Source organism: Pezoporus occidentalis, unplaced genomic scaffold (assembly GCF_034315485.1).
Source record: "Pezoporus occidentalis ecotype Australia unplaced genomic scaffold, CSIRO_AGI_Poc_V1 ctg4, whole genome shotgun sequence".
NCBI lineage: Eukaryota > Metazoa > Chordata > Aves > Psittaciformes > Psittacidae > Pezoporus > Pezoporus occidentalis.
In genome coordinates, this window is record NW_026915724.1 from 21,778,179 (window position 1) to 21,805,247 (window position 27,069).

The window sequence follows — 27,069 nt, forward strand, 5'->3', positions numbered from 1 at the left end:
CATATGCTCAAGTACTGGGTTTGGATTTTACAGTGAAATCCTCCCCAGCCGACACCAGCACCGCGAGTGCTGCGGCACCCGGGAGCTCCACTTGACTACCTGAAGGCAAATTTAGGGTAAACCCCGCCGCCCCGGCAAGGACAGCCTTCACGGGGCCACTAAGCGCGGCCTAACTGCGCAGGTTCCGGGTACACCAGGCCGGAGCCCACCACGGATCACTCCACCGGAGAGGCCGAGGCAGCGCGGGGATAAGGCCCACTCCGGGAGGCCGCCGGGCCGCCCTCCCCATCCGCGCCGGAGAGCACACCGGCAACGACCCGGCCGCCAGCTCCAGCAGAACGACGGGAACGCGCGGCCGGCACGAAGCCGGCGGAAGGGCGGCACGGGAGCGCTGCCGTTCCCCGCCCCCGGCACTGCGGCGCGGGGCCGCGGCTCCGGCACTGTAGGGGGCGCTGCGCGGCCTGGCGCAGGGCTGGGTGCGCCGCTCCCGGCGGCGGCGCAGTTCCCGTTCCTGTCGGTGTTGCTGTTCCCCTCGGGTCGGGTCGGGCCGGGTGGCGGCCGTTTCTCGTCCTTCCTGTCCCCCCTCCACCCCTGCCTCGCAGTGTCGGCGCCGGTGGCAGGGAGGGCGGGAGCGTGGGGCGCGGCGAGGGAGCGCGGCGCTAGCGCGGCGCTGCCGCATGCGTCGCTGATGGAGCCGGGCTCGGGGCTGCCGCAGCGTAGGGTGGGGGGCGGCGGGCTAGACCTCGGGGCGGGCTCCGCGGCGGGGTCGCCGGCTCTCTCCGGGGGGCAGTCCCGCCGCAGGAAGCAGCCGCCGCGCCCGGCCGACTTCAAGCTGCAGGTGATCATCATCGGGTCGCGGGGGGTGGGCAAGACCAGCCTCATGGAGCGCTTCACCGACGACACCTTCTGCGAGGCCTGCAAGTCCACTGTGGGTAAGGGAGCCCGCCGTGCTGTGCCCGTCATGTCCCGGGGAGGGGGGTGTCCTCCCCCTGTGCCCACCCTACTGCAGGGCCCGGCCGGGGGAACACGGGACTCTCTGTGGCTGCCGCCTTCCCTGGCCCCTCGCCCGCTTTTCCCCAAGCTTGGCACCCTCCCCGCATGCCGGCCTGAGGGTGTTCCCTCGGGGCCTCGAGGGCCTCGTCCCCTTCAGGGTGCTTGGTGGTGGTCCCCGTCCCACTTCCGCCCGGCGGAGTGAGGTTTGCTGAAGCCGGGTGGGTTCCTCCAACTTCCACAGTGGAAACCTCATAGGCAGTGTGGGGAGGGAGCCCTTGCTGCCGGCCTTCCCATCTTTTGAGGGGAAAATCGTGGACGGCCTAGTTACATCATTGCAAGTTTTGAGAAGGTGTTGGGTGTTCAGTTTCAGCCTTGCTAACGACAAACAAAGAGCACAGGTTAAAAAAAAAATAGCAAACTAGGGATGGTTGGTAAAGTGGAGGTTTTGTGGGGTTTGTTCGTGGGTTTTTGTCTTAGGTGTTGTATATAGGGTAACAAGTATTTGGGGAGTTGAAAAGTTGCACAGTGTGCATCCAGTGTAGTCAGCGGGACTTCAAGCACTCTTCCAGACCATAGTCTGATTAACTTCAGGTTTCTGTTGCACCTTCCTCAAGAACCCTTTGCCCCCCCGTGATGAAGGAAGTTATGTTTTGTTTCTTGAAGAGTAGTACCTCTTGAGCACACTGTGTGTTTCACTTTTCACATAGCTAACTGGAGAGCAACCTCCTAGTTCTGTAGTACACTGGCTTATTTGTGGTTTAGTCATCTGTATGAGTCTTGGGGTAATTTAAGGCCTGCTGTCTTTTAATACACACAAAAGGGTAAAAGAAGGAAAACAAGCAAGTTAGTCTGCATTGTTATTAGAGTCCTGTCCTTGGAGTTGAACTCTGAGTGTTGCAGCAAAGTGCTTGTTAACTCTATGTCATTGGATAGTATGTATGCTTAGATTAATTGTAGCTTGGAATGTGAGGAAACTTACGGCATCTGATGAAAAGTGATTGTATTGCCTTCTAGACGCCGAATTATTACTCTCCAAAACTGTCTTCTGGTGACAAAACAATATACGGTTACTTTAGTTTTAATGTGTATTTTATCAGTTATTTCACTCTTTTCTAGGTACTCTAAAAATAAAAATCTGGTAGTGCAGATTAACATGGTTAGTGTCAATATATTTTTGTTTTGAAGCTGGTAACTTTGTAGAAGTTGGACAGTGGTAATGTATCAGAATCATTAATCCTCAAGTGATATGTTGCAATTAAGATGTACTGATGACTTCTGTAGATGGACAGATTTCATTGAAGATACGGTACAGCTGAGGAAGTAGTACTAATAGTGAAATGTATTATTTATGAATTCTGCAGGTCTGTATGTTGTTTTGAATTCCCATGCATCTTCTTTGGATTGACCAGCATTAAGAATTCCTTCAAGGTTGGGCTGCTGTCTGGAGCTAGGGTTAGTTTCCTGATACAAATTTTGAGAAGTAAGAGGAGGTGCTCTAGACCCCAGTTCAGACTTCCAGGCTGGTGCCTTGTAAGCAAAACTGATTTACTAGATAACTCAGGCAGTGATTGAAGCAGAGAAGCGTCCTTATTTTAGAAAAGAAACAGGAAAGAAACGTGGTATGCTGCTAGACAGAAGATTACGTAATGTTTGATGTGCAAAGTGTGCCAACATAAAACACCATAGGGAAACAGCTTGTACCAAAATACATCTAGAAAGACCTGCATTAACGGCATTCTTTCAAGGTCCTCTGCCTAAACTTGAGAGGTGTTGAGATTCCCCCAGATCCTTTTGACTGCTGAGTGGAAAAGCTTTTCACAGCTTGCACCCTACTTTTTTGAACTACAGAGCAAAAAAAAAAGTAACCTCTGCTATTAACATTTCATGTAAATTGAAAATAACCCACACTCCAAAATGACCTGAAGTCAGACTTTGATACACAGTTGAAATCATAAAGCCCTTTCTTTGCCACCACTTGCTGCAGTGGTTTTCAAGAGTTACAAGTGGAGAACATATTTTGAAATGCTGTTGAAAACCCTGTGGCTGGTATGATTCCAGGGGAAGTTTTGTAAACCAAGTATACCTCAACATTAAATTTGAAAGGGCGATGTAACCAAGCAAACAACTAAAATTTGTTGTATCTGCCTTATGTTAGTGAAGCTGTATTTTAAATACCATGCTAGAATACATATTTACTCCCTTACCTTTATCATGGTTTCCACCTTTTCTGATTTAATTCTAAACCCATGGAAGTATAGGCCAAACAGAACAACTTTCAACACTTAACCTTTTGTATGAAAGTGTATGGGCTACTTGAGGGTCTTCTCTGACAGTGGACAAAATGCACATGTCCAAAGTCTTTGGCCATCTCCTGCCCCAAGTGCTGTTTAGGATAACAATGCCGTGTCTTTAAAAAGTAGAGTGTATCTGCTACAAAGAGGAGGTGTGGATTCAATTAAGAAAGATACAATATTTTAATGCTAATTTAAGAAGACTACATTGCCAGATTGGTAAAGTAAATTCTGTAATAAAAACACATCAACATGTCTTCAGTCTTGTCTCAAATACTGAAGTTCTTTGAAAGTGTTCAAAAATAGCTTGGCAGATTTCAGCACATTATTCGTAACAGCACACGATGTGCTGTTGATCTAAAATTCTTTTGATGTATTTATTTTGGGCATTAAGTTAGTTGCATAGAATATTGTGTCTACTTAATCTGCTATTTACATAGTACTGTGAATACTCAATATGCTCAAATGTTTACTGATTTTAGCATGTGCTTAACAGAAATAATGTTGCTGTTTCCAATTTTATGTGCTAGGGTTTGAATGTTTGTTCTTACTACTAGGTTATAACTATTTTTATTACTTGTTTGGGTGAAGAAATTGTTTTTAGATACGTTCCTCTGTATCTTCAGTGATGTAAAATTACTCTCTTCTTGCCAGTTTTAAATCCAGAGGAGTTACAGTAACTTCTTTTCTATAATGGATTAACACTTGTCCATGGGTAATATTGGCATCATATTAGCTTTGTCAACAAACATAAATATACATCTTTTTTTTTAATACAGTTTGTTCTCTGTTTATGATTTGTTACCTTACTCCCATGCACCTGCATTATTCATACAGGAGCAGAACCCAAAACTGTCACTTTTTGGTTTTTCAGACTTGACAATTAAAAACAGGAATGCCAAATTTGGCACGAAAAAGGATGATCTTTCCAAAAGTAGTGGATAAATACTCGCTGCCTCATTTGTGAAAAGATTCAAAGATGGGAAGTGAAGGAAGAATGCTTGCCTTTGCTTCTTCCCCCTCCTTACCCTGCCCCAAGTAGTTATTATTCTGAAAGAAATTAATCTTAATTCAGATCTCCATAGTGGTGATGTTATCATTTATATATTTTTTTTAATGGTGCTATCTCACCCTCTTTTTCATCGGAGTCTCTTTACTTAGCAGTCAGAGTTCTCTGTTCTCTTCCCAGCATCTGTCCAGGTCTCACAGTTGTCTGTCCTACCTGCATACACTAAATCTTAGCTCATTCCCAATCTCTCTCCTCTGTTTTTCTTCCATGACAGATCAAAAAATTCCTGTACTCGGCAGTATTTCCTGTCTACCTAATTTTGCTGCAGGCAGTACCCTTCTCTCTGGGTTTTAATCGCTGACCCTGAGGCCTTGCACTGACTCACCTCTCAGATGGCTGGCTCTCCCACTCATATCAAGTTGAGCTCCTTGGCTTTTCTTTTACATACTGGCTTAGTATGTGAAGTTACTGAGGCCTAGTCTTATCCTTTAGCTCTTTTCCACTAAGTCTGAAAGCATCCCAGGATAGAGTCCTTGTCCTTGTTAAGGTCAGAGCTATTGACAGGAAACTACAGCCAGACTTGTAAACACTGAAGGTTTCTTCAGTCCTGGTTTACAAGCAAAATCACAGGTGGAGTTACTCAGCTAAGTTTGTAATGGAAAGATTTGTTGTGGATCAGGATGGAAATGTGGCAGCCTGTGATCTGTTTTGGGCTAATAGTAGCCTGTGGGATACAGATCAGTGGCATGTAAATGTACTGCAGTGTAAGACTCCTTTGATACTCAGAAATACTCTTTGACCTTGTTTCACCTTACTTTGATGTTAGTGTGAGATGGTATGCAAGTTGGAAACTCATTAGATTTACAGCACTCTGTAGCTTTTTCTTCCAAGCAGTCTTCTCTGTCAGTTCTTTTTAAAATGCCCATGTCTGTGCAAAATGCCTAACATCCATCAAATAAACAATATCAGTGGTAAAAACTTTAGGTTTATATTTTATCAGGGTAATCTTAAGGAAGGCAGCTTCTGGTTTTAATCCATGCACACGTATATATGTTATACATATATACAAATATATATATATATATTGTTCTGACATAATTCAAACCCTTTCCTTGTTCTCCTTATCCTTAAAGAATGTGGACTAACAACATAAATGTTAAGTTCCATTCCCACAGGCTTGTCATATAACATAATTATATTCACTTAAAAGTATCAGCCTATTCATTGAAAAAGTATTAATTAGTCATTTTTCAGAACCGCCCTTGAAGTTGCTCCTCAGTTTGTCAGTTACCTACTCAGTGTTTATTCTCACAAGCACTGTAATGTGGCATGTGGTTTTGAAAAATAGTTTTCTGTAAATAATAATTAAAATTCTTTTAAAAACAAGTTTAGTAATTTCATGTAATCTGAGGTGAAGAAAAATCTATATAAAATTTTCCAAAAAACATCCCATATCAACTAGAACAACATTTATCTTTTTGCTGTGCTTGTATGTGTGTGCTGTTTGTGATAAGTATAATTCGTTTTAATTTTTCTTTCAGGTTTTTTTTCCTCTTCCATAAGATGGCACTGAAAACTTAGTTGGGGTGGGGAAAGGGAAGAAAAGGTAGAAATAGGTGTCCCTTGCTTTACCACATCATGACAAAATAGCAGAAAGATGTTCTTGCTTTACACACAAAATCAGCTGTGAACTCAGACTGATACATTTTTGCTGTTGTACAAACAAAGGAAGAAAATTCTGGTCAGTGATAGCTATTTCTGTGAGAATCAACCATTCTTATCTTTGCATGTCCAGGGTGTTAATACATATATTTTCTTATACAGGATTTTTGGCTAGGGAGGAATAGTGTAAATAAACAAGTATCTCATTAATGGTGCTGTGACTACTTGACAAACTACAAATATAAGAGAGCAGGAGGTTGGAAACTCTCGTAGAAAACAATTTTGACTTGCACAAAACCTTAGGATAATTAGAGAGTACCTATGAACTTGTCTTGTTTGTTTTCAGTTCCGAAACCATGACTTTAAGAAATGCAACTTGCAATAGAAGCCTGTGTTGCCTGGAAGCTGTATTTTACCTTTAGGAGCAGTGTAGCCACTTGTGGTTGACACAAGAGACTGCAGCAACCTAAAGCATCAGGCCAGTCATGGTTGCCTTATGTGTCAACTAAGCATATTTTACAGCATTTGGTGTAGTCAGCAATTGTTTTCTATGCGTAATGGTTTGAATCCTGACAAGGTAACAAAACTATATTCTAAAATAGGAATATGTACTAGGTAGGTGATACAAATTATCAGGGTTCAAGAACTCAGTTTTGGGGAGGTATGGGGATTTTAATTAACAAAAGCTTGCAAAGAAAAGCAAATATGAAATTGTTTTCTTCATTTGTAAATTAGTTGTTAACTTCAGCTGATAGAAATATTCAGGTACTGGGTTATATCAACACTGCAGAACTATCAGAGCACCTTCTAGACCCCTAGTTAGTACATATATGAGAATGTTCAAATAAAGCAACAGGCAAAATGAAGAGACCACTTGAATGGTGTTGGCTGTAGAGTTTAGTTTGCAAGGAGAGTGGAATGCAGCTGTCAAACTCAGTCTCTGCTGTGAACAGCTGAGCACGTCAGTAGCAAAGGGAAAAAAATACAGTCAGGCCATATGAGTCTCTGTTATGGACTTTCTTATTTCTTGCTCGGAGCTTAAATGTTCTTTTAATAAAAATAGTGCATGCACTATGCAGAATAATTACAGTTTACCTGTACTAAAAAATGGAACAGATGGGATTTTTAGAGTGCTTTTCATCACAAACATGCTGAAATCTTTGTAAACTATCTTCACTAGCCTGTCCTTAAACAGGAGGATTAATATTTCCAGTTGTTATGATTGCAACTATTTAACAGCATATAGCAACACCTTTATAACTTACTTCTTCTGATCTGTCAAGGATTGGAAAACATAATACCCAAAACAAAATGCTAAATTCAGTCTTATTTTGAAATATATTCCACCTTTTTAAATCTAGATAGTGCTGCTTATTAAATAATTTAGGGTTTTTTTCACATGCAATTTTCTGGTCAGGTCGGGGTAGACCAGTGGCTCACGACGTTTTCCTGTCTGTAATCAGAAGTTTTGAAATTAAGTCTTACTCAGGAAGACACAGTCTTATTCCTTACAAGTTCTCTTTCCACCTCGTTCTGTTTATCAAAATTTTGGTGCGCACTTTGAACTTTGTGCCATAAATAGTGCCAAAAGCCTACGTTTTGTGAAAGGTTGAATTTACTGTCCACAAGAATATAAAGAAGTTGTAACTTTCTCCATTCTCATGGAGTTTGGAAGTACTAAAGATCTGGGATGTTTAAAGGCTGTATGATGGACATTCAAAAATCACCTTCATGTCCCAAAAACTCATTAAAATTACCCCTTCAAAATTTAGTCATGCCATATACATTAATTTTTTTTTTCTTGTTGGTTTATCTGTTCCACTCTGGTCGGTAGCACAGTTGCCAGTTGAGATATGGGTACGCTTTTATTTTAGGCAAGCAGTTCTCAAATGTCTGCGTGTCAGCCATTCTAGAATTACATGCTGAAGCTTTATGGGCAATGTACTTTACCTGCCTCTAAAATAATATCCAAACTGGCTCATATCTGACTAATACTTTATGCTTCCAAATCTTTAATTTCTAACATGCAGTTTGAAAGAGGTGTTTCTGCTTTAGTGTGTGTTAAAATTAACTGCATGTCCTACAGCTTAAGTTAAAATAAGATACAGTGTGTTTGGATTTGTTTTTTTCCCCAAACAGTTTTTGTAATCTCCCCCCCCCCCCCCCCCCGTACTTGTTGTTGGCTTCCCCTGTCTCAAGAAAGACAGTACAAATCAGTATCAAAGCTATTGAGCATCTTCTCATTGACTTCAGTTGTTTCTGGGTAAGTCTAAGTTGTTGTACTGTATTTAGTTACAGGCCAGGACTAATGAAGCTGGTTCTCAGCTCAAGAAGCATGTGACCTCAGTCACCAGTTGTAGCAGAAGTTAAGAAAATTTGTCTATATAATGCTGTCAGATGTCCAAATTAAATAAACTGTTGCGGTCTTTGAATTATATGTTTGTTCTAATGGTTAATTAATGTACAACCTCTGATTATTTAAACTGATTGTGTTTCTTTAAATGCAGTCTGATTATTTTTCACTGATCGAATTGCTTTGATGAAAATCACTAATAGGCCTATGCAAATTTAGTCTGTTGGAATTGATTTTAGTTGGAGGGGTTTTTTTGTGCTCCCTTTGCATCTGTTTTCCCAGTTCTTCCTTTAACTTTATTATCAGGAAATCTTGGCCTCAGAAAGGTCACTCTGTGCATTAAGCAGGACAGCTTCCACTTCCTTTTTCTGGCACTTAGTGGGGAGGGGAAAAAAAAGTATGAAAACATAAATGCAAAATACGTTTGAAGAAGTTTTTTCACTATTTGTTTTATTCCTAAACAATTTTTTTTGGCTTTAAAGAGAGAGGCTAGACCCAGTTGTGAATGTTTCAGTTTGTACTTTCATAGATAACTTTTATTTCCTGTTTGGGGCAAGAAAATAATATGCTATAATCTTTTCTGGGCTACACTCCATTTTTATTGGATTTCAGTCTGAAGTTTGGAATGGTCTCAAGTTTGGTTCAGTGACAAGATAAATCACCTTCATTGACTTTACCCTTATCTAGAACTTCATTAGTGCACTTCTATTTTGAGTGTCTGTTTTCTTTCCTTTAAGGCTGTTTATTTTTGAAAGGAGTGCAGACAGTTTGCTTAACAGGGTGTTTAATATACTTTAAAAAAAAAAACAAAACAAAACTATTCTACCAGCCCTTTATTTTCACTGGAAAAAAAAAAGCAGTTTCAACTGAGTGCTTGTCATAATAGATGTTCTCATTTGCATGAAGCACATTTTTAATCTAAAGTTCATGTGCTGTTAACAAAGACAATGTGCTTTGTATAAAAATTTGAAAATCCTTACCTAATAATCTTACCTTACACACACCATATAAGTGTTACTATACTCAATGCCTTATTTGATGTGTACCTAGCCTGTGGAGAAAGGGAAGTAACTCATTTGTAGTTCCTAGTGGTAGGGCAAACTGAAGAAGTATGCTTTGAAACACTTAACAGGTACAAAGTCAGAAACCCAAACTAGGGGCTGAGATCTGTATTTTTGTGCCTTTTTCATTACTTCTTATATGTGTATGGGTTGTCTGTTTGGATTGTTGGGAAAAAAAGAAAACAAACCACCCAAAACAAACAAAAAAACCACACCCAAACCTCTTCCAGAGTAAAATGGGGGTCAAATTCTGACATCCGAAATGCACACCTTTAAATCACACAAAGAGAGGTGGTGATCTGGATTTACTAATGGTGCGAGTGCAGTGATTTTTAGAACAACTGAATACATTGATTGCCTGTGGTCCATGCAAGTCTCATGTGCAGATAGGAAGCTGAATTTGTAATTGCAGGGGAGATTGTAATAAGCCTTTTCGTTCCCCTTGCATCACTGTGACATGGCAAAGGACACACTTCAGTACGATCATAAGCACATGCACTTGTTGGCTCCACTGACATGGGTACAGTTGGTTATTCATTAACAATGAATTACCCAGCAGGCATTTAAAATGCAAACTAGGTAGCATGCAAACCAGCAATAGTTTGATGGTGTTGTGGCAGCTGAAGAAAGCCTTCTACAATCCTTTCTTTTTATAAGACATGCTGTTCAGATTTAATGCAGTTGTCACCAGTAATTATTGATTTCTCTGTTTTGTTGAACTATATATAAACCCATGCTCTCAGTTCTATTTGCATAATTAAGGACACAAGATGCTTAAATGGCTTGTGTTAGCTGGTGTTGACATCCTTTCAGGCGATACCCACCATAACTGGAGGTGCACAGTGTGAAACATGTTGGTGTAGCTGTGCTAGTAGAGTGTTATACCAGTCCTGTCTGTCAGTTGCACGTGTCTTAGCACACCACTGTTCATGCAGCTATATAGCTTCAAGTAGCCTCTGGTGGGATTCAACACAGAACAAATGCACAATTTTATTAAACTTGGGTATTAGTTGCATTTTGGGATCTGGCTTATGGGAGTGGTAACTGTGCAAGGACTACAACTATCATTACAAACAGCATAAAACCTGAAAAAATTCTGACAATTTGTCTATACTTAACATGTCTTAGAATTAGGTTTAACAATACTGAGAAACATGTATCCTGCTTAGAGCAACTGTATATTAAGAATTTGTTGAAGCAAGGATTTTAAAGAATTTATTTAAAGTATTGTTGGCATCACAACAAAAATGGGAGTTTTGAGGTGTTAGTCCAAATCTTCTGTTCTACAACTGCAAGTACAAACAATGAAAAGGTGCAGTTGTATAACTCTGAATGTCATGTATGACTAGTATTTGTTATCTGTAATAACGGAAAGTGTTAGTTTTCTGACTGACTTTCAGAGAACATTAACAGTTCTTCATCTTGTTTTTAATAGCTGGAGTAATTTTACGGATAGAGAAACTTGTCATTGAGATATTTTCACTGACATTAATCAAGCTAAATAATCTGTTTTGTTGAACTTTTTCTTAACTCAAGATGATACTTGAAATTGAAGTGGAAAACAAATTACTGTATTGCTGTTTTAATTAAATTACTAATTTGTACGTAAACTCGAAGCACTACCTTTGGCAGGTCTATGGTGAAAAATGGTAATGAAACCTGAGGGGCTTAGAAATTTGTTTCTTCATGTGCAAAAGGAAAGTTGCCAGATTTTTTTCTTTCAGTATTGGCAGACATGAAGCTTTTGGTATTGTGTTGATGCTTGCAGAGCATTACTTATTATGAAAAGCAGTTGAGCAACCTTTGTGTAGTTCTTGCAAGCTATCTGACTTAAGTGTTAAATAAATTCAAACAGTTCTGTAGAAGAATCTGCTTTTCCAAAACTGTTACTGCTTTGCCCTGTTCACTGCAAAATTTAACAGGGGAAATGTTTCATGGTCTGACTTTAAGATGGTTAATAGAAAGATCTGCTTTTGAAGTAAGTACACTGTTAACATATTTTAAAACCATCTCTTCAGTATATAGGGTATTTTCTACTTCATATGTTGTGCCTGCTAGTCCCAGGAAGTACCAAGTTGAAAATTTATTACAATGGGTGAATTTTCTCTCTAGTTCATTATTTATTTTTCCTTTTAAAAAATGCAACAAAACCTTTTTGTTCCTTGGTTCGTATAAACCACTTCTACAGAAATAAAAGTATTTTTTGGTGGAGTTAGTGAAACTTACATGATATTTCTTTGAAGGTTTTTATTACACAATTTTGGATTGGAGATGGTTTGGACTCCTTTTGCTGTGTGACAGTGGGGCTTTTTCTTTAAACAGCAGAGCTATATTCTCTCTCTGCTTAGATCAGGCTCCTCTACCTGTGTAATTTTTAGCCAAAGACAAGTATACCCACCTGTGTACTCACCTTCTTTATGCTTATGTTTCTGTGGGAGAGAAGAGCAAGATTATTTTTTTGTTTTAACCTAACTTCTCAGATGAAAGGCAAATCGTACACTATGTTGTATATGAGTTAATGGCAGGATTGAGAATTGGAGGTGAGACATGTGGGCGGTTAATTCAAACTTACTTAAGAAATGAGAGATTTGAAGCAGTTTTAGGGAATACCTATTTTATCTTTAGCAAGTAAAGTTCCTGTCTTTGCTGTAGACAAAGCTATGACAATTATGATTGTATTTCATAGTCTGAATGCATTTATGTAGAGAAGACTTTTAACAGTAGAAATGGTTGTGTGTCTCTTTATAAAAAAAGCTCTCATTAATAGAATTCTTGTAATTACTGCTTTTCTTATTTCCCATATTTCGGATAGTACAGCATAGCTGGATCATTTCACTGTCTTCTGCTGTTACACTAACACAGATGGTGGTTTTTCAAAAGTGTAGAAACTGTTTCTTAACATTAGGATAAATAAATGCCCTGAAATTATAATCATTCTGTTTTTATATTTATTTTTTTTTCAATTTGAATACTTGAAAATTGCCATTAAAATTGTAGGCCATGGTAGAAATCAGTTTAACTCTTTAGCTGCTGTACTGGCTAAGAACCTTACTAGGGTTTGAATGGGATAAATTTTAGTAAGTGAAGTATAAGCATCATATGTCCTGAATAGTTCTCCTAGAATTGGTGAATAAGCATGCTAGATGCTTTTAAGGACATGGAGAAGGAGGACAAATGTTATGGTGATAACAAATACTTTTATCACAATGTGATGTGCAAATGCAAGCTGTTCAAAGGGATTTTTGTTAAGGAGAATGAAGATCAGTGATCCTTCCATTTATTTAGTCTAGCTGAATAGTGGCAACCTGTTTTGCGAGATAAAAATAGAATTGACTGTATCCTTTATATTTCAATCAGTAAAGCCTATCTAGTCTTTTAAAATTTATTCCATTTTATTGTCTCATATCAACAACTTTACAGACATAACAGTCTTCTAAAGTTTTGAAACATATGTCAAGTCAACAATGTGTACCTGGTTTTCAGGATGTAAAATGCCCTTTTTTTTCCCCCATACCTAAATTATTAGGATTTTTTAAAAGCTTTGCATAAGGGCCACGTTCAGTCCTTTTTTTCAAAGTTACAATCCAGTCTTGATTCTAACAACATCAGCAGGGGCACTCAGTTTTTACCAAGACACTGGGAAAATGTGTAGTTAGAGGAAATAAAAATCTCTTTCCTCTTCACTTTCATCCCAATCCTTGCTATACAATTGTATGTGAAGTAGTGAAAGTGTTTCACACTATGCTTCTGCACTTTTGTGTGAGTTTTAAGTGTCCCAGTCTGTACCATGTTCTCTTGTTTTTTTTTATTTCCCCCTATTTGATTTATCAGTGTTATGAGGGATGACATTCAGAAAGAATTGAAGCAAAACTCTTCATACACATATATACTAAAATCAACAGGTTCACAATCTACAAATACTATGATACTGTAGGACATTTATAACCTGAAATATCCTTGTAGTTGAGGTGGTGATCTTTTGTGTCTAGGTATTGTTTGATCATAGTATGTCTTACTTGTTGATTGGCAGCCTAGGTTTGTTTTGGGTTGTGTTTTTTTTTTAATAGAAGAAAAAAATTTCTGTATAACAAGGTCTTCATGGTTTTATCTTATATTTAGCATGCATTCAGAATACGGTTGGAGTTTTGAGATGATGGATAAAAGTACCATACAGGTATAAAAGAAATTATGAAAGTCAAATACCCTTTCTAAATCTAAGCAGTTTGCTAATATGTATTTGCAGGAATTAAGAATGACAGTGCTGACAAACTTCATAAACCAGCCACTATTCCAGCACTTCTGCTAAATTACTTTACAGAAGCTAAGCATCACAGCTTGGAAACCAGATGTGTATTGTTCTTTTTAACAGAGAGCAAAACTGATGTGGAGGGATTGGTTCACTCCACGGCTCCAGGGCATCTGTGCCACTTGGAGGGAGAGCAAGCTTGTACTTTACAGTCAAGGTGAATAGGGAGGAAACAGACATACCCTGCCTGTTTTACTGTTCCCTTGGGTTTACCTGCTGCTGGAAGTGTTGCACAAAGTGGAAGGTTTATGGTGTGATGCTGCCAAATTGGAAGGCTCACAGACTATATCGTGATTATCAAATCCCCATGATGTTCCTAATGTGACCTATAGTGGTGCAAACCCTTACTGTTATAAGTTGATATTAAAATTATTTAAAAAACCACAACTCATTAGTTTTGCTTCTTATTCCTCCTTTTCTGTTTACTGTATTTTATTTATAGGTGTTGATTTTAAAATCAAAACAGTAGAGCTAAGAGGAAAGAAAATTAGATTACAAATCTGGTAAGTAAAACAAATGTGCAACCAGCAGTATGTTTTAATTTTTATGTTCTAGCATGAATTAATATGCTTGTCTAATACTATTAACTGTAATAAGCTGGTTTAGCTCTTACCCTGTTCCTCCTCTCTGCCATTCCCATAAGACTTAAGCAAAACCAAATAGTTCTTAGAATTTTATGAGGGGAAAGGGGAATAATGGGAGATAAGGAGGTCTCAAGCTCCTTTTCCTGAAAGAATGACATCATCTACATAAGAAACAGAATTAGGAGCTCTACAAACAACAAAAGGTGACTGTGTTAAATAGGCACTATTTAAAAGTACACTTCACTGCTGCTGTTGTATTTTATTTTTTTTTTTTATTTTCTGGACTGTTTAAAATTCACTTTAATTGTAACAACAATTCTAAAACAACTATACAGTGTTTTCTAAATTGTTTTTCTAAAAAAACTTCTAGGTAGTGCTGTCTCTTTGGAACTATATTAAAGAACTTTAAAGTGAAGGGCATTCAAGACTAAGTAAATTATATCCACTCAAAACAGCACTGAGAAGTAAAATGATCCCATACAAATAAGACTACACCTTAACTGATATCGATGTCCTGTGACAGAATGCTCAAAGTCTGAGCTAAGTTTTCCTTTCTGGAGTACTTTACATGTTTTCTGATAATGATTCTCCATGTGAATGATAAATACAGTTTTTATAGTTCAGAAATTGAGCTTAAGAGCTCCTTTGTCATGCAAAGTAATACAATACGTAAACATTTTTATGAGAGAATAAACCAGCTATGTTCTATACATTAATCTTACATACTGCTGTGTAGAAGCTTAGCTTTGGTTTATTAACAGTGTGTGATGTATAATTGGCATTGTAGTTAAACTGTTAAAGTCGCTAACAGTTCATAGCGGGGAGGAAGCGCTAAATATACTCATTGTTACACTTTTGGGATATTCTGGTGGTTTCTTATTAATTACATGGATGCAGTAAATTCAGCTTACTAACTCCTCTTGGCAGGTCACCATCAACTCTGTCACACCATGTGTCTGTCTTGCTTCCCTCTGAGTTAACTGCTGCTTCATCTTTGGTATCATCAGTCACCTAATACTTGAATGTTAGTGGCATGTCTTCATCCATCATCTGTCCCTGTTTGGAAACCTGTGACCACAAGGCTGGCAGTTGAGCCAGCAATTGTTAGCCAGGGTCTACTGAAGCAAACAGAGGTAACAAAAAAATTCCAATATGGAGATGCTACTGTATGCCTGGTATGAATTCTTGATATGAAATGTGCTAAGCTTATCAAACAATTTCTTCATGTTGAATAAATACTTTATAGGAGTAATGTCTTGTTGGAAAAGATATATTTAAACCATTATTTTCCACATATTGAGAATATGCTAGGATATAGAAGACTTTTAAAACTGAAAATATATAGGTTGCTAAAATGTGACCATTACTCGTGTGTGAAGCCCTGCTAAAATGATGGAGAAAATCAAATATAAAAAGGTAGTATTTTAGAATATGATTAAATCCATTAATACAACATTCTGCCAGTCAGTGTCACCTTCTTTCCAACAGCGACTGTTAAAAATGCCTGTTAAAATGCTCTTCTTATCCTTAAAACTGTCTTGGCATACTTATTTTTTTGGAAAAGCAATTAGATAAGCACTCCTTTTGCTAATTTATCCTGAATTATGTTGTGTATGTTGTTGGGATTATTTATGAACTCTTACTATTATAGAATCACAGAATCATTTAGGTTGAAAAAGACCAAGTCCAACTCTAAACCCAAAACTACCAAGTCTACCATTAAACGCACAACATCTTCATCTTTTGAATACCTGCAGGGATGGTGATTTGACCACTTCCTGTTCCAAGGCTTGGCAACTGTCTCAGGGCAAATTTTTACACATATGCAATCTAAACCTGGTGCAGCTTGAGGCCATTTCCTCTTGTCCTATTGCTTGTTACTTGAGAGAAGCGACCAAAACGCACCTCGCCACAGCCTCCTTGCAGGAAGTTGTAGAGAGCAAATAGGTCACCTCTCAACCTCCTTGTTCGCCATGCTAACCAGTCCCAGTTCTCTCAGCTGGTTATTATACTTTCAATTGTTAAATTGAAAGAGGAAAGCAATTTACCAGGTAAAACACTTACACCAAGTCAGACATGTATCAAGCAGTTAGGTGTGCAAGGTATCCTTTTGAAAGCAGCTTTCACACCTGCTGCTTTAGTAGAGTAGTATACAAATTGGTCTTGTCTCCTGTATCCCTTTGCTGATGGAATATTGTGCGCTAAGGATCACAGAGGCATCTGCTTTCGCCTCTAACTTACCTATTCCTATCTGGTCCCTGAGTTTCAGTCAGGAAACATTATGAAAGGAGCATAATCCTGCTCCTTAGAGTATGAAATATGGTAGAGCAGCACTGAGAGCACAGAGTAGCGTCCGTATTTTCTATGCCACCTGGAACAGTAGTAGTGCACCTTGGGCTGCCAGAAGTCATAAATAGAGTAAATTTCCTTTCTCACTGCAGTTCTTGTCTGAAACAAGCTCATATATTCTGTAAGAAATTTGCATGCATGCAGCTCAGGCTGTGGGTTAAAGTAATAACAACTATTGGATAGCTTCAGTGACCAAGTGAGTAAGAGCATCTGTGAATCAGTCAGTGTTTTTCCAAAGCTTGCTAGGCCAAATAATAGGGACCTCCCTTTGATGCTTTGAAGAATAGGTGTGCTGGCAGTTGCTCAGCAGGACAGTAGTGTGTCTGACTGTGCCCTTATCTGGGTCTTTTGGGCTGAAAGAAGCAGCTGTCACTTCTGGCTTCCCCTATGAAAGGATGTGGTTGCTGGAAGCTGTGGTTCCCTACCACTACACCTGGTTCCACGCTGGGGAGCCAAAGGGACTCTCTGGTACCTCTGCAGGTTTAATGCCAAGGAAGCCAGTGACCTGGCAAGGAAGGAGTTCTGATTTGCTTCTGAAGGTTGTTTAAATTGGTTCTTTCTCATAAAATGTTCACATTCTGACAGCTTGGCTTTTTCTAATGGACAGTTACTGTTTTGGAAAATCTCTGGGGTGTGGAGTAGTTTGAGGAAAAGATCAGCTATCCTGGAATAAAACAGAATGTAGTTCGTTCTGTTCAGGTCCTCTGAAGTAATTTCATATAGAAAAAAGATCTTAGCTGTAATTTTGTTTTATGGGAGGAAGAAAGCTCAGCTTGACAGCTAGAATCAACCTCTAAACTTTACAACATTAAAAAAAATACTGCTTGTAGGGTCCATAAAAGCACAGAGAATGTGGAAGTGTTAAATTAGTCTTAAATTTTTATCTGTGTTTTAAAAAATTTCCTTTCTATTGCCACTTCACACCACCAGTCATAAAAAACTGATTTAACTTCAGAGCCAAAGACAGTTTTGAGTCCGTCCTTGTGTTTGTTTTGTCCGTTCCAGTTTTGAGTCTGTCCATGTGTTCATTTAGAGAGACTGTTTATGTAAAGCAAAAATTATCCAGACCTATTTTAATTAAGATCAACTGTATTTGTATTGTACTTTTTGCAGTCTAAAATAGTGTGAATATGATGTGTCAACACTTGAAAATGGTCTTTGTGTGTTTTCTTTATTTGCTTTTGTTTGGTGTAATGTTTGTATTTTTGGAGTGGTGTCTAGTTTCTGTTTTGGAAGCAGAAAAACAGTCATACAGTGGGATTTTATTATGGCAGATGATAGTCAAGGAGTCATTCACTGCTTCTGATTACAATTTAGAAATACCAGTGTTTCTCCATTAGAACAATTTGTTTTTAAAAAATCAATAAAAGAAAACTGCTTTTAGCATTAAAAAGGGGGTAATCTGTTGTCTGGGTTTTTTTTTTTTTTAGTGACAACAGAAGCATTGATCAAGTTGTAGTATTCTATTATTTGGACTTCTTGAGTTTGAATTAAATTGAACTGCCTTATTCTGTTATGTTGATTTTGACCAGAGCAAATAAAGAACTAGCAGCCCTTAGTATCACTTATGAAATTAATGAAGTTGCTTACTGTTAAATAGTGCTCAACTCTTTTTCCAGCATTCAGCTAGTGCTTCAATAGCTATTCTTACTAACCACTCTAGCAGCAGGAGTGTAACACATCAATGAAAATGATTTAACTAACTTAGTTGCTCCAGCACTGCACATGGAAAGAAGGCATTTTAAGTCAGATATGCTTTTAATAATAGCTCTGTATTAGGGATTGTATTTTTTTCACTCAATATTAGAAGAATTTACTGCACATTTTTATGAAAAAATAAGATAGGAACTGCTAGCAGATGAGATTTGCCACATAGAGGATCAACTTGATACTCTTCTCAAACAGCAACTTATTTAGGTAGCTTGGAGTTGCATTCTAAAATTATTGCAGAAATAGTTTTCCAATTTTCACTTTACTATTTGAAGGCTTGTAGAATGTTATATAATGTTAGAGACCACAAATTCATCTTAGTTTCTTCCACTTTCCAAAGGAAAGGGTTATCATTCTTATAGTCAGAAACCTGTTGACTGGTTTCATTTAAACTTGCTGCATCAATAGAGGCATTGGTTGCATGAAGTGTGGGGAAGTCAGTGACTTAAAGTAAGGCCAAGAAAGTCAGCCATAATTCACTGTAATTAGCCAGGCTGTCTGTCCATGGGTGTTTTAAGCTAGCCACAGTATGTGGTGTGTCTCACATAGCCAGCAAGCCAGCCTACAAGTTTCATGTGGTATTTGTGTGAACAACCTACGTAAGGGGAGTGCAGTACCTGGGGGTACAGCAGCTGAGAAGAGCAACAGCCTGGGAATACTATAAACTTAAAGAGCTTCAGGGTGCTGTGGGGTGAGGAAAGGCTGATAGTACCAGGTAGACTTGGAGATACAGCACTCAGCAGGCATTGGGAAACGTGAAGTTGGAGATAGCTGAAGTGGAAGAGAGTAATGTTACGTGATTGGCTCTGTCTCTTACCCCTAGGCTTATCCAGTGATGATGACTGTCTTCAGGGAGGGTAGTTGAACATTGGTGTGTTTATTTCCTCTGTTTTTCTAATGTATTAACTGAGTGATCTGGTAGACTGTCAGAGATGGAGTTGCTATAAGTCCTTAGCAGTGACCCAAAGGCACAACCAGGTGACTCTGAAATAGCCCCTTTAGTTCTGTGTTCTGGTAGGGCACAGAGAAAATGGGGAAGGTTGGTCGGGGGGGGGGGGAAGGAACATTTTTCTTCTCCCATCATTCTGGCCAAAGCTAGGATTGATGCATTCTTCCACATTAGATATGCCCTTCCACCTGCCATCTAGTTATGTCTTTGCAGAATGATGGAACTAAAGGGATCTCATCCTTAATATGTTTGATCAGTAGGATGGATTAGCAAGACATAACAGGGGCTGCTCTACAAGATCTTTATTCTGAGTAGTATGTTCATAAGAACTAAAGTAATGTTATACATATGTGGAAAATCAACAGTTCGTACTAGAATTTTTAAATATTTAATGGAATGAATATCCAAACCACCTTTCAAAAATTAAATCTGACTATGGCGAAGAAGTGATGGAAGAGCAAGTAGAGTTCCTAACTCTGAGTAATACTTACATATGTAATTTCAGCTGCCAGAACTTGCATTGCTTTAATAAAAATGCCTCATTAGTGATAAGAAAGCAACCAATTAACCACCCAAAGTTGGTCTGACCTTACGGAAACAGGCTGCCTGTTCTCACCCTTTGTAGAGTCCCAGATATTTGTATGAATGTAACTCAGAAGTTCTGAGTAGAGAATGGGATTTGAATAAAATAAAAATGGATGTGATATATTCTCTTCTGCCCTTTACTGCAATGCCATTGGCTTGCAGTGAAGTATTAGTCAATATTTTTCTACAGACTATGAAGCAGAGGTTTCAAATCTGTTTCTTATCAACACTGCTTTACTTTGTGAAATCACTTGCAAAAATTTCTTGCTATTGAGTACACTTGTGGCAATTTCAGAAGAAAGTATTCCACTTATAAACCTGCTTAGTTGAAATTCGTAAAGACTTGAAGATCAAGATAGGTTCGTGGTACTTTATTCTACTGCTTGTTGAGAATAGGCTTTAAAAGAATTAATTCTTCAGGACAATCAGTGTGGCATGTTGTGAGCATTACTTTTTTTTTTGGTAACAAGTGTTTCAGGTCTCCATTGTTAATCTCATTCCTAAATTCATCCTCCTTCTCCTTTTGTCTAAAATGTGACTGCTGAAGAGAGTTCCTTTTAAGCTTTTGAGTGCCAACACACATGAACTTTTTCCCTCACCCACTCTTAATTTTGGTCCATCTTTTGGCTTGCTCTAACAGTGAAATTTCAAAATTATCCATTGACTCTGGAGGCTGAACTCAAGCAGCAAATGCTTGATCTCTTTGGGGCACCATATAACTTACTTTCCAGTTGTGATACCAGTCACATTTTAAGACTTAGGATTATGCACCAGCTACTTTTTTTTTTTAGTATACCTGCCAAAAGTCTTCCATAAGTAGACTTGATGATATAATTAAAAGCAGTTCACTGGTTTTCATGGTTCAGTAAAATATAGCCCTTCTGTCTCATCTACTTTGGAACATAAGCCATAGCTAGTACAGGCAACATGGTGTCCTTGCTGGAAAATAGCCTCCACAGTAAATACACCTTGTCCAAAATGCCTACATTGATAAAAATGAGAATGGAAATGTTATTTGAACACCTGCATTAGTAGATGCATGCATGAAAGCCAGGCATCTACTTTCAAAAACCATATGACATAGTGGTTGCTCACCCTTTTCATTCAGTTTTGCCAGTAGCATTAGTTTTAGAACCATGGTTGAATTGCTGTGGTTGATCCAGAAAGGCTCTGAAAGCTCAAGTCATAATGATCAATGCATTGCTCATTTTATAGTTGGATGTCTGGCTGTGTTTGATAAGCATGTATCCATTTCTTTTTTCTTTTTTTTTTTTCCAGAGCTATTAAAACAAAACAAACAAAAAACCCCAAACAAACATAAAGACCTCACAGACAAACCCCAACAACACAAAACCAGGTTCATCTGCTGGACACCACCACATGTAGAAGTGTTCAGTGGCCTTTCTTGGTGTAGTATGGGATAAGTAGTCCAGATACAAAACTTTCTGTGATTGAAAGTGCTGCTCCATTAAATTTTTTTCCCTGAAATTCCCACCTATAGGAGGAAATCTTGGAGATAGAGTGTCTAATGAGTGTGGGGATGTTTTTATTAAAATGTAAACAGTTATTCTGTACTTTGCGAATTGGTGAAATATTTGTGCCAATGTTTGCTGCTGCTTCTTAGGGACACAGCAGGTCAGGAGAGATTCAACAGCATTACCTCAGCTTATTACAGAAGTGCCAAGGGAATTATTTTGGTGTATGATATCACCAAGAAGGAAACATTTGACGATTTACCAAAATGGATGAAAATGATTGATAAGGTAGGCTTTAAGTATTTTCTTTTTATGTAGTTTTTGTAAGAAGCCATTTTTTCCTCAAAAGTACTCTGTAAGACTTGTAACAGCATTGATACAGGATTGTTGAACTAATGCTGACTAATTTTCAGCAGATTCTTTTATCCAGGAGTTAACATTAATGCATTGATGTTGCAAAATGGTTGTCCATTCCCACTTCCTTGAACTACAGTTGTCCCAGTTGTAAGTCTCAGTGGCAATATGTAACATTGCTCATTTACCTGTTCACTGGGGGTGAGTTTTATTTCCTGTCTGTGAAATAAGGTCATTCTGTTCATTCTTAGATAAACTAGAACAGCTAGTTCGAAAGTCTTGTTTTAAAAGTGGAATTTAAAAATTGAAGGTTTTTAAAATACCTTTTGGAAAGAATGTTTACATATAAACTGTATAGGTGTGGTTCCTTATTTAGTAGGGAAGTTGCCCTTTTTTCATATTGTGTTTACATTACAAAATCTTTACATTTCTAGATTTAGTTCATTAAAAATGTTCTAATTGCAGTATGCTTCAGAAGATGCAGAGCTTCTGTTAGTTGGCAATAAACTGGACTGTGAAGTTGATCGAGAGATTACTCGGCAGCAGGGAGAAAAGGTAAGAACAGGTCTAACCAAATTCTTAGCTACTGTTAGAAGCAAAACTGCTGTGGAGTTGTTGCTGATGGTCCATAGCTAGTCTTATCCAGACTGTTAAGCCTGAAAAGCATATTGAGAGTGGTGGCATTCTGTCAAAATCCATATGGTATTTACTTCTATGGAATGTGCATATATATGTGTTACTGCTGGAGCAGCATGTCTTTAGATCAAAGAAAGAGTAAACTACAAGTTGGCTTGCACTACACAGTAGTTCAGGGGATACTCCTTTTGGGGCTCTGAAAGATTATATAGTGGAGACTTGACTCACAAATGGTCAGCACATCTTTGTGAGCCTTCTTCCAAACAGTTGCTTTTCAGTAGTATCTTAGGACAGGCAACAGTCCTGCTTGATTACTTAGCTCACCTTTTTCATATTTCTTTTATTCTCTTCCAACTCCCAAAGTGGTAAGGAACCTGACGAGAGGGTATGTCTTAGTGTGACCCTCATAGCACCATCTTCACCAAGACGCGATCAATATGGACATACTCAAAACGTTTTCCTTCAGCTACCTGTCATCTGTTGGAGTCAAGGCTAATTCTTACATCTGTACTTCTCATTTCTGAATTTTAATAATAAGGTTGAGATTAACTCTTTTGAAAAGCTCCTACTTTTTGGCAGTCTGCAGTAATCAGTGTTAACTGAAGACATGAGTTTCTCAGACTTAAGTCTGGAAAAATGCAGCACACTTTTCCAGTAAACAGACTTTAAGTGAAAATTATCTGTATGTGGCAATATTTGCTGTACCTTGGAGATTCAGAATTATTAATTGAATTAGACTTTAGTCACAGATTTGAGGAAGGTTGTGGGTTTTGTTTTCCTTAAAGGTTTTATGAGGAGTGCTTGTTTTGCTGTTTGCTGCTGTTTGTGCATATCTTCATGTAGTTGTTTTCTTTTCCATCAGTTTGCACAGCAAATAACTGGGATGCGGTTCTGTGAAGCAAGTGCCAAGGATAATTTTAATGTGGATGAAATATTTCTAAAACTTGTTGATGACATTCTGAAAAAGGTAAAATATATAGAGGTGGTAGCACCTCTGACCACAAAAACGGTCAGTGTTTAAATAGTGACTGCTGGTACTTGTTGGGAGGACATAGAGGGCGAGTGCACAGTCAGGTGAAATTTTTGGTTAATACATAGTGGGCATGATGTAGTTCACAGACTCTGCTGAACGCTTTTGTTAATAAATACTGCTTTCAAATTTGGTAAACATCTCCTATTTGTTATACTTTCTCTTTGCAATAACTTCCATATATATCAGCAGCTGACTGTATGTTTGCCTGCTTTCATTTGTGGGCAGTTCTGTTGTGATTTGTTGTAATTAGTTTAGGAAGTGGCTTTATTTTCACCAATGTCTTGTAACTTTTTTCTGAAAGAAATTATTAACACAACTTACTCGAATGTATTTCACACATACAAACCAAAAAATTCTTCAGTTAAGGCTTTGGCTGACAATGAACTCTTGGAATGAGTTCTTTGTGCCGAGTTCTTTCCAGATGACTGTTTACAGGTGATTTTTCTTTTCTTTAAGATGCCACTGGATGTTATAAGAAATGAGTTGTCCAACAGTATCCTGTCCCTGCAACCAGAGCCAGAAATCCCACCAGAACTGCCTCCTCCAAGGCCACATGTCCGTTGCTGTTGACTTGTTACTCCATACAGAGTGAAAAATAGGAGCAGGAGGGTAAAGAAAGTATCTGTACTACTCTGCACTACAATCATTCGGCAGTTTCTCGTTGCACTTTGTTATTCGAGTCAGAGCTACACACTAACTTGTAAATATGCAAATATGTGATCCGATATAGGATTCAGCTATAACATTTAATTATTACCCCTCTCCCTCACAATGATGTTTCATTCATTGCCCCAGTGTTATAAATACTGTACAGTCGGTGAGGGGTTTACCACACTTCTGATCGAGGAGGAGGAGAAATTAAATCTATACCTATTCTTGACATAAATGTTGTAATAGTTCTTTGTTATTATAAACAGGCAGGCAGAAGCTCTTCTGGTATGAAGATAAGTATATGGTGCTTTGCTAACTATTTTAAAGACAAATTTTTTAAAAACCGAGGACTTTATGTACAAAGCTTCCATAATCAGCATTATTTTTCCTTTTAATGTAGTGAAAACACTTTTGGCTGTAGCATCCTCTGCTGACTGGATTTATTGAAAAGCTAAGTTTAATTTTTTGGCAGTCTTTTATTTATTTTGTTTAATGCTGCACCCTTTCTTTGTGTACCAAAACATCACATCTGGTGCAGATCTAAGATTGCACTCGGAGATAGCATATATAATTTTCTGCATAAGCATAAACTTGGTTGCAAGAATTATTAAGTTTCAATAAAAGAATGGAGATATATTCAAGTTCTAAAAGAAGGTATAAAAAGCAATGCTGCTGTCCTAGACAAATTCTTAAAAGAAAAAAAAAAAAGATACATTTTCCTGTGGTAAGGAATATATATGTGTATTTGTCTGGACATCTGTAGGGTTGGGGGGAAGGGAGTCTAAGGTAAAATTATTTTCTTTCCTAATGATGGAAATTATTCCCATCAAGCAAATACTGTGTTAGGTTTTGGTCTGATAATGAATTTGTGAATTATATCTTTGGTATATCTTTTATTAAAATGCACTGTTTAGTTTAGCTGTGGTAAATATAGTTACATATTTGAATAACTTGGTGTGTCCTGAATGTTGTGGTATTGAAAAACCTTGTGGTCTTTCTAAACTAATGAAGTGCAAATAAAATTTTGTATTTATGAATGACAGTGGAACTGCACCTGTTATTAGAATGGCAAGTATCAAATGATGGGTAAAAAGTAGAATCTGGACTATGGAACAACACTTGTTTTAATTTTGTTATGATTTAATTTTCAGTTTGACAGTTCCTTTAGGTGTAGTTAGAAAAGCAGCAGATGTTAGTTGTTCACCTTGATCACTGCTCTGTTGGGAGAGCAGCTGATGACCTAGCCCAGCTGATGCCTTCAAACAGCATGTGACTGCTTGTCATGCTATCTTAGCAGGTGGTCACCAAACTATTAATTACACTGGGAACACAAGTATGAACCAGTCTTTTTCACACTACAGCTTCTCTGCTTCTCATTCTCTGGTGCTGGAACCCATTTTGTCACTTCTGCCACTCTTCTAGCCAGAACACTGGGATTGACCAGTAAAGTATACCACTGACTTAAACAGCTTCTCTCTGTTTTCTAGAAGGAAAAAAGACACAGCAAACTGTTAACGTTTTAATAAATAAATAAAAGATGAGCCCTTATTTCACTGAGTAAGCTCTGACATTCTGAATACAATACCATGCAGGTCCTTAGCACACCTGGATTTCAACAGGCAAAGTAAAGAAACATGGTTGATATTTGTGCTTATGTCTTCTGCCACCTTGTGCCTAAATGGTTTGCTTTTTTACATAGTAAACTTTAGGTTTACTATCATTGATAAAATGAAATCAGTTTCTAAAGTGCTTACAGGATTTCTGATGGTACTGTAGGCAGTAGCAAGGAGAGGAAAATTATGGAAATGAGTTTTAATTTGACAACTATTTTATTTTAGCCGATTTGTTTTTATTTGTACTTAGAAACTTGTGATTTTTTTTCCTGCAGTTTTGAATTTAATAAAAATTAAGAAATTTGACTTAGATAAACTTTTCTTTTTGTAATTCTGTGCTGTTTGTATATAGGTAGATTGGGATCCCAGTCTCTTGTACCAAAAATTAAAAATTACTGCATTTGAGAAAGACATATTTATGTAAGAGTGTTTGAATGTGTTTGATTATTCATTAGAAATCATAAAACATTCAGGAAACCTGTTTGCTTTGCATACATTGTACTATGAGACCGAAGAGGGTTTTCTCTCCTAATTTTATCTCTGCAACTTTTATATCAGTCAAAAAAAGTTTATGTCCTTGTTCCACCTAGTAGGCATTTGCAGTGTGCCATGGAAAGATGGGTGGGGAAAAGGGTTGTTCTTGTTCCTCTGTTGCCTCATCTGGAAGTTCAGCAGCCAGCCTAACCCTTGTTGACATCTAATGATGGACCAGTTGAATGGTCTGCGCAACCACTGAGAGATCACAGGATGAAGAAAAGGGAAGATGACCATTAGCTGCAGCTTTAAGTCTGTTTTAACTCTACATTAGCAGATGGCTGTTTTGGTTAAGGGTGGCCTGTTCCCAGTCTTCAGGGGGTGTGTGGGAATTGTTTTGTTTTAATACCAAGCCCAGTCTGCTTTATCACCAAACTCATCAGATGCTGCCACGGTCCTCTAGTCCCTGGCAGTTTCTTCATGCTGACAAAAATACACAGGAGTGTCTTTTGATAAGCAAGCATGGCAAGCAGAAATCACAGGAGTGTCAGAAATTGGGTAGTAGCATCTGCTCCGAAGTAGCGGTGGTAGGTCATGGTCATTGAGCAGTAGTTCGCCACTGATTTCAGCATGGTTAGGTTTTATACTACTAAGTTCCTGCAGTTGCACAGTTTCAGTGATGTGTCTGGTTAGCAGTGTGTCTTGTACCAAAACCAAAGTTAAAGTCCATCAAAAGACTCATACAGTATTTGGTTGTGTCCATAAAGTTTTAGATCTACCTGTAATGGACATCCAACCATTAACAGACCGCTTCTTCATAGGTGAGCAGAAGGAAAGCAGGAAGACAAGAAATTTCTCTTTTGTGTAGTAGTGAGTCTTGATACAAAAAAAGCTGGTAACTGCTGGCTTACCAGGACATCTTGAATTACATACTGGTGCTGTGAGCTAGAGGAATAGTGACAGTCACATCTTCCTTCCACC

General features: G+C 38.3%; 1 protein-coding gene across 1 annotated transcript; it reads left to right on the plus strand.

The window, feature by feature from the left end:
• Positions 1–500: 500 nt before the first annotated feature.
• On the plus strand, positions 501–25,930 carry RAB12 (RAB12, member RAS oncogene family). The gene is made up of 6 exons (XM_062633002.1): positions 501–932; positions 14,118–14,178; positions 21,477–21,615; positions 22,147–22,236; positions 23,180–23,284; positions 23,807–25,930. Exons 1-6 carry the CDS (start codon positions 689–691, stop codon positions 23,918–23,920), a joined length of 753 nt encoding a protein of 250 aa, XP_062488986.1. The 5' UTR covers positions 501–688; the 3' UTR covers positions 23,921–25,930.
• The last annotated feature ends 1,139 nt before the right edge of the window (positions 25,931–27,069 follow it).

Bases quoted from the DNA above. Each gene is read 5' to 3' on its own strand.
- RAB12 (XM_062633002.1), top strand. From the start codon at position 689: ATGGAGCCGGGCTCGGGGCTGCCGCAGCGTAGGGTGGGGGGCGGCGGG. The intron at 14,179-21,476 runs GTAAGTAAAACA...GCTGCTTCTTAG, and splicing joins AAAATTAGATTACAAATCTG to GGACACAGCAGGTCAGGAGA. The intron at 21,616-22,146 runs GTAGGCTTTAAG...TTCTAATTGCAG, and splicing joins GGATGAAAATGATTGATAAG to TATGCTTCAGAAGATGCAGA.